Genomic DNA, 14,368 nt, shown 5'->3' with positions numbered 1-14,368 from the left:
CTGCCAGTGCAGTCTGCCCCCCTTGCTGGGAAGAGCCTGGTGCAGCCCCGGCCCCAGCCCACAGCAGTAGCTTGCCCTGCACAGATTCGAGGGCATGCTGACAGACTACTGGATGCAAAGCTGGTGGCGCCATCTGTACACTTTGTGTTGCCACTAAGCACTGCTTTCCCAAGCCCAAGTATCCCTGCCTCTCTGCACCACTGGTTTCATGTGCAGCCAGCTGTTGGCACTGCCCCCTCCCCCTTGGCATACGGCTAGCTCACACATGGCAGTCTCCTCTTCTGTCTATACACTCGGCGGTGCTGGGGGGGTGCTGACGGTCAGCTACGTACAAAGTCGGTGGCGTGAAGAAGCGGGGATACTTGGGCATAGGAAAGCAGTGCATGGCACCTGACGGTGACACAGAGTGATGGATGGTGGCAGTGGACCCGCTCCCCATGCCAGCACAGCTCAAGTACTTCCGCTTCTCTGTGCCACCATAGTGTACCCCCTGGGGCCTTCCCAAGTACCCCCAGGGGTATGCGTACCCCCAGTTAACAACACCTGCTCCTAAACTGTCCCCAGCTTTGGCTGCTCTTTGTTGCCCTCAGCACCTTCTTTGGCGTGCTGGACTTGGAATTCTTTAAGCCTGGGAATATTATCTCTATCCTGCACCAAATGGCTGAGGGGAATGTGATCTCCCTGGCCAGTTTCCTGCTGGGCCAGGCTGTGATGGCAGTCTTGAAATCCACAGAAACTGGTTCTCAGGAGCCAGGTCTAATGATGCTCTCCAACTCCTCCATTTCTTGGTCTGGGTGCCCATCCCATTTGAGTTTGGATACCTTTCCAAAACTCATAGGTGATGATCTGTTCACTAGGGCACCCCCTGGAATGACAGGGAACAATGGCCATAAACTACTAGAGAAAAGGTTTAGGTTGGCGATTAGGAAGAATTCTTCACAGTCAGGGTTGCCAGAATCTGGAATGGGCTCCCAAGGGATGTGATGCTTGCCGCATCCCTGGGGGGTCTTCAAGAGGAGACTGGACAGGCACCTGGCTGGGATCACATGACCCCAGGGTTGGTGACTCTTTTCTTGCCTGCCAGGAGCAGGGGGTCAGACTAGATGGCCCACTGAGGTCCCTTCCGACTCTGTTAATCTATGAAAGATGGCAGCTAGTCTTAAATGTCTAACTGCATGCAGGGTGGTGGAGGGGAGGGTGTTTCAACCTCTGGTGATATGTGAGGGTGTGAGTGTTTTTGTTACTGACAAATGGTTTATGCTCTGCTCTTGGGAAAGCCACACACTTTTGTACATTCACCTATTATTTTTAATATTTTTATAATAGGGGTTTAACAATTTAAAAAACCCCAAATCTCTCTTCATGATACTTATGTCTTCAAGGACATGTTTTGCGCTAATAGTTGGTGGGGGGGCAGTGATTTATTCTTTGTGAAATAGAGATACCTGTTGGATAGATTAGACGCCTTGGCTCAGAAGACCTCAGTCTCTTGCAGGCCTCTCTTCCCTTCACCCCCTCCTCCCTAGTATGAGGTTTCAGTTTCTAACCAGGTCCCCCCCCACATTTCTTCTCCCTTTCTGAAAGAAGGCCAGGCTTAGTTTGGTAGCCAAAAATTATGGTGAACAGAGTTTCAAGGCCCTTGCATGTCTTATCTTCAAGGTGTGACAAGTGATGCATCTTCCAGGAAGACATGGAGGTTCAACAGTACAGGGACAGAAGGCAGAGCTACTCAACAGCTACTTTGCCTGAGTCTTCACAGGAAAATTAAGCTGCAACCAGACACTTAGTAAGGATTATTTGGATAAGGAAGGGGACATGAGGGATGAGATAGCAAAAGAAAGTCAGACAGCTTTTGCTGTTTCTGAATTAATTTCATCAGCAGGGCCTGATGAACTTCATCCCAGGCTACCAAAGGAATGGGAAGAGGAGATCTCAGAGCCCTTAGCAAGAATATTTATGAAGTTGTGGGAGATGGGCAGGGTGCCAGAGGCCAACATAGTTCTCCTTTTTTTAAAGGAGCTGAACACATTGGCTTCACCTCAGTATCTGGGAACTTACTGGAAGATATCTTAAGTAAGCCCATTTGCAAGCATCCGGAGGAGGAAAGGCTGATCACAAGCAGCCATCATGGATTTACTAAGAATAAATCATGCCAAACAAACTTGATATCCTTCAACAAGATAACTACTTGAGTGGATGAAGGGAATGATTTGGATATAATATATCCAGATACAGCAAGGCTTTTGATCAGGTCCTGCCTGACCGTCTCATAAACAAATCAGAGAAATGTGGATAGACAACTAGCTCAATAGCAGCAAACAAAGGGAAATTGTAAATGGATCCATGTCGGAATGATGGGAGGTTTCATGTAGAGTCTCACAGGGGTCTGTCCTGGGCCCAATACTGTCTTCAAATATCTGAAGGGCTGAAGTTGCAGCAAATAGATTTAGATTGTTCTAACAGTGAAGAGGTTTTTCCTGATAACCGGTGAGGCAGTGGAATCTAATGCCTAGCGAAGCTGTGGACTCTCAATTTCAATTCAATTTATTATTAAGGATCCTGGCTAAATGCCATGCTCCTGAAACGACATGATGCACACACACCCATAATATGTATGTTTGAACAAAGTAACTGAACTACAAATATTATACTAAAAATAGAGCCCACCAATATAAACATTATTAGTATAAATATAATAGTAAATCAAGACCTGAATCTATAATATTGTTGTACCTAGATCCACAATTGGGACAGTAAAATCAAGTCAATAGTAAAATGTATTGTTCATATCTGTTATAAAGGATATTTAACTCTAATCACCTCAGCCTTGTAAGTGAAAATTGCAAGACAGTTTATCATGTTTGGATCTGTTTGCTGTAAATGCCAGATTAATTTTTCTCTGTTTGAGAAATGTATCAATTTCTGCAAGTACGGTAATAATAGGATCTCCTTATGTCATTATATAAAAACATACATGATGGATAGTATCTCCCAAAACTAGACAAACTGGGCAACATCTTTAGCCCTTGAAATGGAAAATCTATGTCCAGCCAGAACAGCTGTGGGCATCTGTTCAGTCCTGAGTCTAGTCAAAGAGGATTGCCATTTATTATTGAGATCCAACTGTAAATACCTTTCTCCCCTACAATCTAATTTCCAAAGAGTATATAAAGGGGCAATGTGAGTAGTTCTAGCCACTGCAAAATCATTCTGCCTGGCAATATTTGTATCCTCTGGAAAATCCAAACCTTTTCTATGGGGGAGAAAGATCTTTCGTTATCTTTTGAGATGCTAGTATCCCATCCCAGAAGGTATAAAAGTGCAAGGAAAAAAAGCTAACAAGGATGATTGGAGAGGAGGGGGATTAATAATAACTTCTATGTAGCATAATTTAAGCAGACAAGATGGTACAAGGGGCAGGATTTTAAACCAAAATCCTGCCATTCTAATAATATTAGTTAAAATAGAATTCATTCCCATCTCTAATATTGGAAAAGATGCAGGAGTTGAGGGAGGAAGAGCCCTAAGAAACTTGTTCTGAGGTATGTCTACATCATTGCTCACAGAATAACCCCAATACTTCAGCGCTGTATAAGAACTGAGTGGTAACTTTGGCTTTGTATGCTGATATAGGAGCTTGGACTGATTGTCCTGGTGTGTTTTCATAAAATTTCTTTATAGCCACAGCTGATTGGGCTGCCTTAGTTTTAACTGACTGAATATGAGGTTTCCATGATGGAGAAGCTATGAATAAGACACCCAAATATCTATAGGTTTTGACAACTTCAAGTTTGGCTCCCCCCCCATATTTCACAGATATCTCATCAAACTACTTCCCCAATACATTATTTTGGATTTATCATAATTTATCTTTAGGTTATTTTGTCCACAAAGATGCTCAAAAGTTGTAATTGCTCTCTGTAATCCAATAGGAGTTCTTGACAGTATGACGGTGTCATCTGCATACATTAAAATAGGAATCAGGGCTGCTAATAATTTTGGGGGATGAAAATGGGCATCCTGCATATTTCCAATAATATTATTTATGTAAAGATTAAATGAAAAAGGGGCCAAAATGCAAAAAGGGGTTAGACAACGATGTATATGAATTTTTTGTGTAAGTTCACCCTTCAAGCCCCACCTAACTTAGGCCTGTGTATCTTTATAATATTTTATCAACAAATGCCAAAGAGAAGGGTCAGTCCCATAACTTCTGAGTGTCTCCCAAAGCTTACTTCTATCTATACTATCAAAAGCTCTTGACAAGTCTACAAATGCAATATACAGTGTGCTGATTTGTGCATTTGCATATACTTGTGTATCAAAAAATTGAAGAAAAATATGTTATCAAAAGTGGAATATCCGTCCCTAAATCCGGTGTGATGTTCTTGTAATATGTTTTTCCCCTTTTACCCATGCTGTGAGATGATATAACAAATGGTGTCTGAAAATTTTAGCTGAAACGTCTATCAAACTTATAAGGCAATAAGATTCTGACTTATCTTTTAAACTTTTCTTGAAAATCGGTACAATAATACTCCCTTTCCAGGAATCTGGGATTTGGCCCAACTCAATTATAGAGTTATATCATTTTTCCAAGATTGGAGTGCTGTGGACTCTAAATTGGTGGTGTTCAAGAAGATATTGGATAAGATTTGGTCAGGGATGATTTGGGAGTAGCTACGCTTGTGTTCTGTTATGGGTATTTTTCATGCTTCTGGGATGTTGGTTTCCATGTGGGGCTGAGAGAGTTTTTTTTGTTTTTTTGTTCTTTTTTTTCCCCCATCCTGATGTTGTATTTGTTCATGGGGGTTTTGGCCTTCCTCAGAAGCACTGGGTGTTGGCTTCAGCTAAAGCTGGGGATGGTGACTGGGCTATACCAGTGCTCCTGTTGAGATGGAAACCTGGAAGTTCCTGGATAGAAGATCTACCCCTCAGCTTGGGGTCACACCGATTGTGATTATTTGGCGTCAGTAAGGAATTTTACCCCATTGTCAGATTGGTGTGGCTTGTGGGGATTTTTGTTTTCCTCTGTAGCGGGAGCATGGCCCTCTTCCTTGGATCTCTCCAGCATATTTTAACAACTCTTGCAGCAGCAGGACATTGACTACCACCTCTTGTGACAGGGTGCTAGGCATCATGGTTGTGTGACAATTGATTGTGTAGCTTTGCTAATAGGTTAGACAAGGATTTGTATCAGATGTTTCAGCTAGGCATGATCCTGCCTTGAACAGTGGTTGGACTAAACCTCTGGAGGTCCCTTCCAGCCCTACTTCTCTATGATCTCTCTGACAACAAATTGGTATGCATACCAAAGTAGTAAAATATGGTATACTTGCATGGATATCTGTGTGGTAACAGGTAATTGTTTTTCTTATGGAATCATTAAATTTTGATTGGTTTCTATAGTTATTCAATGTTTAACAAAGTTATAAAAGATGTAACTTCTTTTTTTTTGCCCTTGGAACATGTGTCCTGTGTACATGTCCCCTGTTCCAGTTAGCTTAATCAGTCAGCTGACAATGATTAAAGGCTCTAGTTATATTCAATATGTTGTTTCTTTAAGCTTAGTAAGTACTCTGGGCAACAAACCAGGGATGAGGCTGAGCTGTGCAGGGCTGGGGCCCAGCCAACCTAGACACTTCCAGTAATACTGATAGGACCTCCTAGATCAGTTCCTTTCTTGAACAGGAGTGGCTGTACCAGCATAAACGTGCTTATGTCTCTAATTATACCCCCACTGTAACCATCCTAGGATTAGGGGTGTTTGCACTGATGGAGGTTTTGAGGGCTGATACTGATAGCTGATTTTTAAGGAGATGTATCGACCGATACTGATCTGATTTCCAGTACAGCTGGTAAGTCTGTGGTGGAAAGGAGCATGGGAGGGGCAGATCAAGGCCCCCGCAGTGAGGGAAGGAGTGGGGCTGGGGCTGCACTTGAGGCAGGTGGTGGTGCTGGGAGGGAGACCCTGGGGGCAGGCTGTTGCCCCCCTCCCAGTGCTGTCGCTGCCTACTCCAAGCTCAGCCCTGGCCAAACCCCCCCTATGCACCAGGAAGAGCCCAGTGGCACCCCAGCCTGCAGTTGCAGCTGCAGCCCACCCCACCCTGCCCCATGCAGAGGCAGGGGCACATCCCTCCCCATCTCCAGGTCCACCCAGGGTATGCATAGCAGCAGGAGCTGCCCCTCCCCCATGAGCTGCAGCTCCATCCCACACCCTACCCCTGCTGGGCAGCCCCATTCCATCCCTTGCTGCAGGGGCATTGATCTGCTTCCCCCACGCCTCTTCCCTCCCTGTCTACCACAACAGACTTACCACCTGCACGTAGCTCACCAAGCTGCTGGGCTGTGCTCTTCACTGCCTGTGTGACGCACGCATGTACCAGCCAAATTATTGGCCAAGTCAGGCTGATTTCCAGTACAGTTAATTTTTTTTATTTTGGTGCTGATCCAATATTGGACCGATGTATCGGTGCACCTCCTACCTAGGATAGTGAAAGCAATACAAACTTGCATATGTTGACAAGGCCTAGCCACTTCGCTATAACTGCTGGAGAAATTTTCCCCAGAGAGAGTCATCCACACAGAAAAAATGAAGCAGAGCAGGGAACTTTGGCCTTAGAGGGAGAAGCAGGATGAGAGGAGATGAGTTCCTGGCCCCCACTCCACAGGTGTTGCCATTTTCCTGCTACCTTTTGCCTTCATAAGAGGCTGTTTGCTGAGATGTAACCTGCAGTCAGGATTGTTCAGCTGTCACCATTCAGCCATATTGGAAGCCTCTTTGCTGACTTTGGGATTAGACCAACAAAGGCAATGATGCAGCAGTCTCTCACTATATCTTAAGCCTTTGGCCCAGGCTTGGAGTTGCATGTTCTTGGCATGATCTGCCCAGCTTGGTTGGTCTATGCATATTCTCAAATGCTGCAAGACTGGAAGGACTGGAGGACGGGAAGAAATACGTTTCCCAAACTAACATTTCTTTGCTTTTTTTTTTCCTCCCCTGCTTTGTGTCTCCCAACCATTGCACACCGCAGACTAAAGTAGAAGACATTGTACAGGAAGTTTTCAATGCTTACAGGACGAATCATCATGCCTCACAGTAAGTTATTGTTGTAACATGAAGAAGCCTGGTGGGAAACTCTTGGGGTGGAATCTCTGGAAGCTTGGTAGGGTCTAGCATGTTTGAAAGCAGTGTGGCTGGCTGTGTTTAGCTGGGGCTCTGTCACATTGCCTTGTGTTACCCGTGTTCTGCTGGAACTTTGTCTGGCTAAGCTAGCTTGAAATGATCTCATCTCCTTTGCTTCTCTGCTTTGACATGTCTACTTTGCAGTTAACTTCTGTTCCCACTGAAAATTCAGCGCAACCCTTGTGCCATCTATACAGAAAAACCTTTGAGTCACACATGGAGGGGCTGTAAGCACAGGCTTCCTTGCCTGGCTTTGGGTATGGATCGGAGCCTAGTCTCTGATCTGTCTAGAACAGACTACCCCCAGAAGTGGTAGTCACCTTCCCTAGGGATCTTCAGAAGACAGCTGGATGCGCACCTTACTGGGGTTCATCTGACCTCAGCAGTCTTTCCTGCCTTGAGCACGGGGGCTGGACCTGATGAGCTCTGAGGTCCCTTTTAGCCCCTAACTTCTATGACTGAATCTTTGACAGGCAGGCAGGGGCAGATAATAACTATCTTTCTAAATTTTTTAGGCGTCCTGTGGGCTAGGTAGAATGGCCTGGCAGGCTGGATCTGGCCTGCAGGCTGTATTTTGCCCACCCCTGTTCTAGCCAAAGGGGATGACCTGGTGAGAGAGACCCTATGGGAAGAGGGACTGGAGAAGGAGGGAGTTCAGTTAGGGTGGTTGTTCCTCAAAAGAGCAATCTTCAGAGTGCAGAAAAGGTCCATTCCTGTATGCAGAAAAGGTGGTAAAGGGGCCAGGAAGCTCACTTGGCTTACCAGAGGAGTCGAGGAATGCTGAAAAAAGAAAAAGGAGGCTTATGGACAATGGAAACAAGGTGTAGTCACCAAGGAGGAATACACAAGTGTAGCCCGTATTTGTAGGGAGAGGATAAGGAAGACAAGGGTGGTAACTAAGATCAGGTTGGCCACTGAAACCAAGTACAATAAGAAGTTCTTTAGGTATATAGGGAGCAGGAGGAAGACCAAGGGATATGTGGGGCCCTTGCAGAATGGAATGGGACAGCTGATAACAGACAGTTGGGAGAAAGCTGAAGTCTTTAATACACTGGTGTTCCTGCATAAAAATGGTGGTCGCCCACCTGGTTGGATACTAGATGGACGTGGGGGGTGGGGGGCGCAATTGCCAACCAGTGGTCAGTGTTGAACTGCACTTACAGAGGCCAAACATCTTCAAGTTGGCAGGACTGGGTTGACTACAGCCAAGAGTGCTGGGGGAATTGGCTGGAGTCATTGTGGGACCGTTGGCAAAAGGTATTTGAAGACTTGTGGTGCTTGGGAGAGGTCCTGGAAGACTGGAAAAGGGCCAGTGTGGTGCCAGTCTTTAAAAAGGGAAGGAGGGAGGATCTGGAAAACTTATAGGTCAGTTTGACCTCGATAGCAGGTAACATTTTGGAAGAAATCATCAAGAAGTCCATTTGTGAGAGACTGGCAGAAAGCATGATGCTGAAGGATAGTCGATATGGTTTCATTACAGGCACTTCGTGTTTGACCAACCTCATTTCCTTCTATGATCAAGTAATGACCCGCTTAGATGTGGGAGACACAGTTGATGTCATACTTGGATTTTAAAACGGCATTTGATACAAAAATGAACAAACTGGGGGATTGTGGGCTGGCAGAGTCCACGGTCAGGTGAGTTGGGAACTGGTTAAGACAGTTGTACCCAGAGAGTGTTAGCAAACGCATCTGTATTGTCTTGGCAGGAAGTGGCCAATGGTGTCCCTCAGAGCTTGGTTTTTGGCCTCATGCTGTTCAACATCTTTATCGACGATTTAAATTATGATGCGGAAAGCACACTGGCCAAGTTTGTGGATGATATTAAGTTATGGGGAAAAGTGGTCATGCTAGGAGATAGGATGCAGATCCAAACGGACCTGGACAAGCTGGAAAGTGAGTGGAGTGAAACTGGATGCAGTTCAAGAAGGATAAATGAAGAGTTTTTTTCATCTGGGGAGAAGTAATCAGTGACATGAATATAGGTTAGGAGGAGATGTCCTGGCTGAACAAGACCTTGGGGTTATGGTTCATTACAGGATGAACATGAGCTAGGTAATACAGTTCTCAACCTTGGAAGTCTTCAAGAGGAGTCTGGGCAAACACCTTGCTGGGATCATTTGAAGTCAGCAGTATTCTTGCCCAGAGAAGGGGGGTTGGACTCAATGATCTTTTGAGGCCCCTTCTAGCCCTTAATTTCTATGAACTTTTCTGCTTTGCCCAGGTAGTGTCCTGGTGTTCTCTTAGTGGGCCAGCTTCCATTCTCACCTCTGCAGTGTAACAGAATAGGTCCAATGAGAAGGTGGTTGCAGGGTGAGACTATGGTGAGAGGGTGCTTAAGACTGTAACAACATCAGTGGCTTGGTTCTAGACCAGATCAAGAACAGTTCCTTGTTTGGTTTAATATGCATACTTAGTCTCTGCTGCTTGACTACCTGTAATGGCCCCCTACCCCATTACAAGGGAGACTGAGGGGTTTAAGGTTTGCTCTCACTGCTACCTCCCTTGCGCCTTTCCCCAGCCCTTTTTTCCTCATTTTCACCTCCATCTCTCTTGTACACACAGACACTTGCACACTGTCCCTTAACCTTACTATGTAATCTGAGTTGGTGCATCTCTGGGTGCTTGCATGGTTTGCACACAGGCTGAGGATATGAAACAAGCTGGCCGACATCCATGTGCAGACAGAGCTTGCTGACCCAGGAGGTGGAAGTGAAGGGTCAGGTGACCCAGAGCCTGCTACATAAGCCCAAGTCTGGGCCAGAGAGGGGCAGTCTGGCTGCAGGAGCTGCTAAGGGTGGAGGTAGACTGCAGCAGGAGAAAGCAGCAGCTGGGACCAGCAGGGAGTGAGACTCCCAGGAGCTGCAGCAGGGGTTCTTCCCTCAGAGCAGAGTGGAAGATGTTGTGCAGAGGAACCAGCTAAGTTCCCAGACTACAGAGGAAGGGGAAAACCTGCCATAACCCATACCAATCTGACTATGGGGCAAAATCCCTGTGTGACCCCAGATATGGTGATCAGCCTGACTCCAAGCAGAGGGGAAATACTCTCTCTAGCCCAGAACTTCTGGGTTTGTCACAGTAGGAACATTGGCATACCCCAGTCGCAATCCCTAGCTTTGTCTGCAGCCAGTGTTCAGTGTTTCTGAGGAAGGCTTAAAAAAACGCCAAAACAACCAACACCTTGCCATACACAGCAGCAAGAGGTAGGCAAATTCTGAGAAACAGCTTCCCTAAGCAATCTTTTCCACTCCTCTAATAGTGAAGAAGTTTTTCCAGGTATCCAGTTTGAACCTACTCAGCTGCAACTTCAAGCCATTGGTCTGTGTCTTACTTTCTGCAGCAAGAGAGAAAAGGTGTTTTCTCTCTTCAAATACCTGAGAGCTACTATAGAGAAGATTGCTATCGTGTCCCCTTTTAAGCACCATTTCCTCACATGGAACCTGCTTATTTTGTTCAACCTTACGTTGTAGGACTTGGCTTCCAAGTCCTCTATCATTTCTGTCACTTGCCTCTGGACTTCCGCTGACCTTTCCACATCCTTTTTAAAATGTGGAACCCAAAAATGTACACAGTACCCTTTGCAACATCTCTTCTAAGTGGAAGGTTAGTGTCACAGCTAGCGTTTCCTGAACTGGCTGGAGCTGCCTCTTTGGACTTCGAGGCAGCATTGGCTGCTGCAGGGCTGCGGCAAGGAGACTCCTGCTGTACCTTTCAGCTGGGAGCTTTTGGCAGAGGAATGTAGGATGCATTATCTAGCAAATGATTTACTTGAACAGGCCATGCCAGAAGCAGTCACTTTGCAAAAAGTAAGCAAGTGTTATCTCTTGGCTACTGGGAGGACGTAATGTTGCCAAGATGCTTATAATTCAGGGGTGGGCAAAATATGGCCCATGGTGGGTGTTTTTCTAGCCTGTGGTGGGTCTTGGTCTTACCTTGCCCAGGCACTGTCCAGCCATGGCATGTCCTGCTGCTCCCTGGGCAGTAGTGGGGTTGGGGTGTCTCTGCAGCTGGACTGCCTTTCTAGGCAGCCCAAGTGGCAGTGGCTCCTTCTGGCTGCTGCTGTCACTGGCCCCAACCCCGTGGTACCATTTGGGACCCGTGCTGCACAGCCCTGAGCCCATGGGCTCTGTGCCTGCTCCAGGCTCACCTGCCCAGGCTCAGCAACAGCAGCGCTGGACAGAAACTGTTGCTCAGTGTGGGGGGGGAAAAGCAGCCCCTTCCCTTTGCTGCTGTTGCCGGGCCATTCCTGCTGCAACTGCCTGGAGCCTGCGCTATACCAGGCTGCCCTGAGTCCATGCTGCTGTAACTGCCACCTCCCAGCTGCCCAGTGGTGGCAGCCAAGGTGTGGGCTCTGGGGGGCTGCAGCAGGAATGGCTGACAGCAATGACGGGGAGAGGCCACTTTCCCCCTACACTGAGCAACAGCTTCTGTCCAGCACCACTGCTGCTGAGCCTGGGCAGGTGAGCCTGGAGCAGGCACAGGACATGCAGGGTCAGGGCTGTGCAATGCGATTCCCCACCAGTACTGCAGGGCTGGGGCTAGCAGCAGTGGAAGCTGCTAGGAGCTGCCTCCACTTGGGCTACCTAGAAAGGCAGTAAGAGTTATGGATCCACACCACTCCTACTGTGTGCCCAGGGGGCAGCAGTATGTGCCATGGGTGGGCAATGTGGAGTAGGCTAGGTGCGGGCTGTGCCCAAGTTCTAGCTTATCTGCTCTGGCGGGGGTGAGTCGGGAGTGGATCCAGGGCAGGGGTGGGGCTGCGCACTGTTGGCAGTGGTGGGGAGACACACTGTAGGGTTTGCAGGCTCCAGGCTGTGGGGTAAGGATGAATGCTGACCAGTTTTGGGGGGCACACTCAAGGGCATCTCATGCAGTCCCCACCATAACCACACCTTTCCCCCCCCACACACACAATCACCCCACAGACACTATACCCGCCCCTCACACCTGTCTCCACATGCACACCTGTGGGCCTCTGGGGGGGAGCCTACTCACTGTTGCATGCACACAGCTCTCTACACATCCCCTACAGCCACCTTCTCCCCTATACCTACCCACCCACCAACCAACCAATATCCATGCACACACATACCCACAGCCCCCCACAAACCTCATACCCCCACAATATACAAGAGTAAGACTTCATTTTGAGCTATTATGCAATCACCTCTATATACATGACCCAAACACACAATAAAATCAGGACAAAAATATATATATATTTTTAAATAAAGTTAAAACATGTTATTGCTTGTTTGATTTTTACTACAGGTTTCCCTTGATTTATGTGGTACGCACCTTCCTGGAAAACTGCATATAAATCTAATTCACATGAAGGGAGCCTAGTTTATAAAGTAACAAATAGGGATACGTTCCCATGGCAGTGAAGGAGGGAGTAAGGCTGGGACTACGGAAAGGGCGGAGGGGGACACAGCATGGTGCAGACAGTTTGGCCATTCCCAGGGCTGCAGCAGGGAGCAAAGCAGAGGGAACTGTCGGTGTGGGAGACCGGAGGAGGGGCGGCATGGCTCTTGCTGCTACATGCCACCTGGGAGGGCTGTGGGTTGGCAGGCTGCACTGGGCTTTTCCTGGAGGGTGTGCACCCCCAGATCTGCATGCAGGCTGGGTCTGGTGGTGGCACCAGGCTCTTCCTAGTGCTTGGGGGGAGGGCCATGGTGATGAGAGGGGACTAGTGCCACCTCAGTTTGCCGTAGCCCACACAACCTGCATTCCTAGTGCCACTGCTGGCCACCTGCTCATTCCGCACACAGATCCAGGGGTACGTGCCCCCCTGGGAAGAGTCTGGCACGGCCTCGCAGCCCTCCTGGGGCGGGGAGTGTAGCAGAAAGAGCTGCACCCCCCCAGTCCCATTCCCTCTGCTTTGGTTTGTTCCCTGCTGTAGCCCTAGGAGTGGCTGATGGGCTGTGCTGTGCCCCTTCCCCAACAGACTTACCTTGCATACAGTACTGACCCCTGGTTCTACCGCTTTTACAAGACAGTTCTGGTATTCACTAATGGCAGCCAATACACACAAGCACAGGGTGGTGGTGACTGTTTAGTTGGTGTGAAAGGAGGCTGCACTGTGCTCCAAACCCCCCAGGGCTCCACTTGTCCCACTCACCCCACCTCCTGGGCTGTACCATGCCGTGGTGCAGGCAGGTAGTGTTGGCTGCTCCTGGGGCAGCTGCAGCTGTTATGGCTTCTAAGTGTCCTGATAACTTATCTCCTACCCTTCAGTGATCAGAAACTGGTTTAAACCTGTAACAGAACAGAAGGTCAGTGCACAGAAACCAGTTTCAAAACAGCTGAAACTGGTTTAAGATAAACCTGGCTGAATGTAGTTATCAGACTTAGCTGATATGGGTCAAGCCAGTTTAAGAAACTTCTGTCCCAGACCCCTTCCTCTGGTTCAGGTTAACTCTCAGTCTTGCAGCATCCCAGCATTTTGCAGCCCTGGGCTGAGCTGTGCTGTCTGCTCTGAAAAGCAGGGTTGGCCCCACCCGTCTGTTCCTTAGCTGGAGCAGTGATGGCTGGCTGGCAAAGGGGTTGGGGGTAGGGGCAAGGGGTAAGCCCAGATGGGAATGCATCCCAGTCTGCAAGGTGTGGGGAGGCCCCCAGGCAAACCCTGGCTGGGGTCAGGCCAGGGATGGAGGTTAAACAGTCCTTCCCCAGGTCAAATTTACTGCTGGCTGCAATTGTGGGCTACAAATCCCAGCGGCACCTGGAAGCAAGAAGAAGTGATGAGCAACCCTGCAGAGTCCTGCTGTTGTGGCTCTAGACTGCAAATCCCAGAGACCTTGGGGGCAGCAGGAAGAAGCAGCAAACACATAGCCTGTGCTGACTACATGCCAGGGGGCTGAGCTTTAGTAGCCCTTGGCTTCTGGTCTGATTTCCTGAATCAAAAGTGAATGTCTGTTCACTTCTGTTTTCAATTTAATCTTTGCATTTTAGATTAACCTGCAAAGACTGAATCAATTCAGCCTCAGGCCTTTTGACTGTCTGTACTTGGCCCGTAAGATTGGGCTCCTAATATAGTCCGTGGCCTGTTGTGACCTATACATAAAACTTTTCTAAAAAGGTTACATGAATATATTGTCTCAAATAGTATATAATTAGAAGTTATAATCCTTATTTAATGTATTTTAAATTAAAACTATTTTATACAGGTTTATTTTTTTAAAA

The 14,368-nt window shown here is 47.6% G+C and overlaps 1 protein-coding gene across 2 annotated transcripts in view; it reads left to right on the top strand.

Annotated features, from left to right (window-relative positions):
• LOC109318231 (protein farnesyltransferase subunit beta-like) overlaps positions 1 to 14,368 on the top strand; it is a 34,823-nt gene that overhangs the window by 8,235 nt on the left and 12,220 nt on the right. The window contains exon 2 of one of the 2 annotated variants that reach the window (XM_019547347.1): positions 7,035 to 7,099. The exons of the other annotated variant lie outside the window; for it this stretch is intronic. Coding sequence (XP_019402892.1) covers positions 7,035 to 7,099 — 65 coding nt within the window. The remainder of the gene's footprint in view (positions 1 to 7,034; positions 7,100 to 14,368) is intronic. 2 annotated transcript variants of the gene reach the window in all.

The sequence above is a fragment of the Crocodylus porosus genome, unplaced genomic scaffold, assembly GCF_001723895.1.
Source record: "Crocodylus porosus isolate Cpor-Errol unplaced genomic scaffold, CroPor_comp1, whole genome shotgun sequence".
Taxonomy (NCBI): domain Eukaryota; kingdom Metazoa; phylum Chordata; order Crocodylia; family Crocodylidae; genus Crocodylus; species Crocodylus porosus.
The sequence above is the reverse complement of the archived record's forward strand: the minus strand, read 5'-3'. Positions and strand labels throughout refer to the sequence as shown.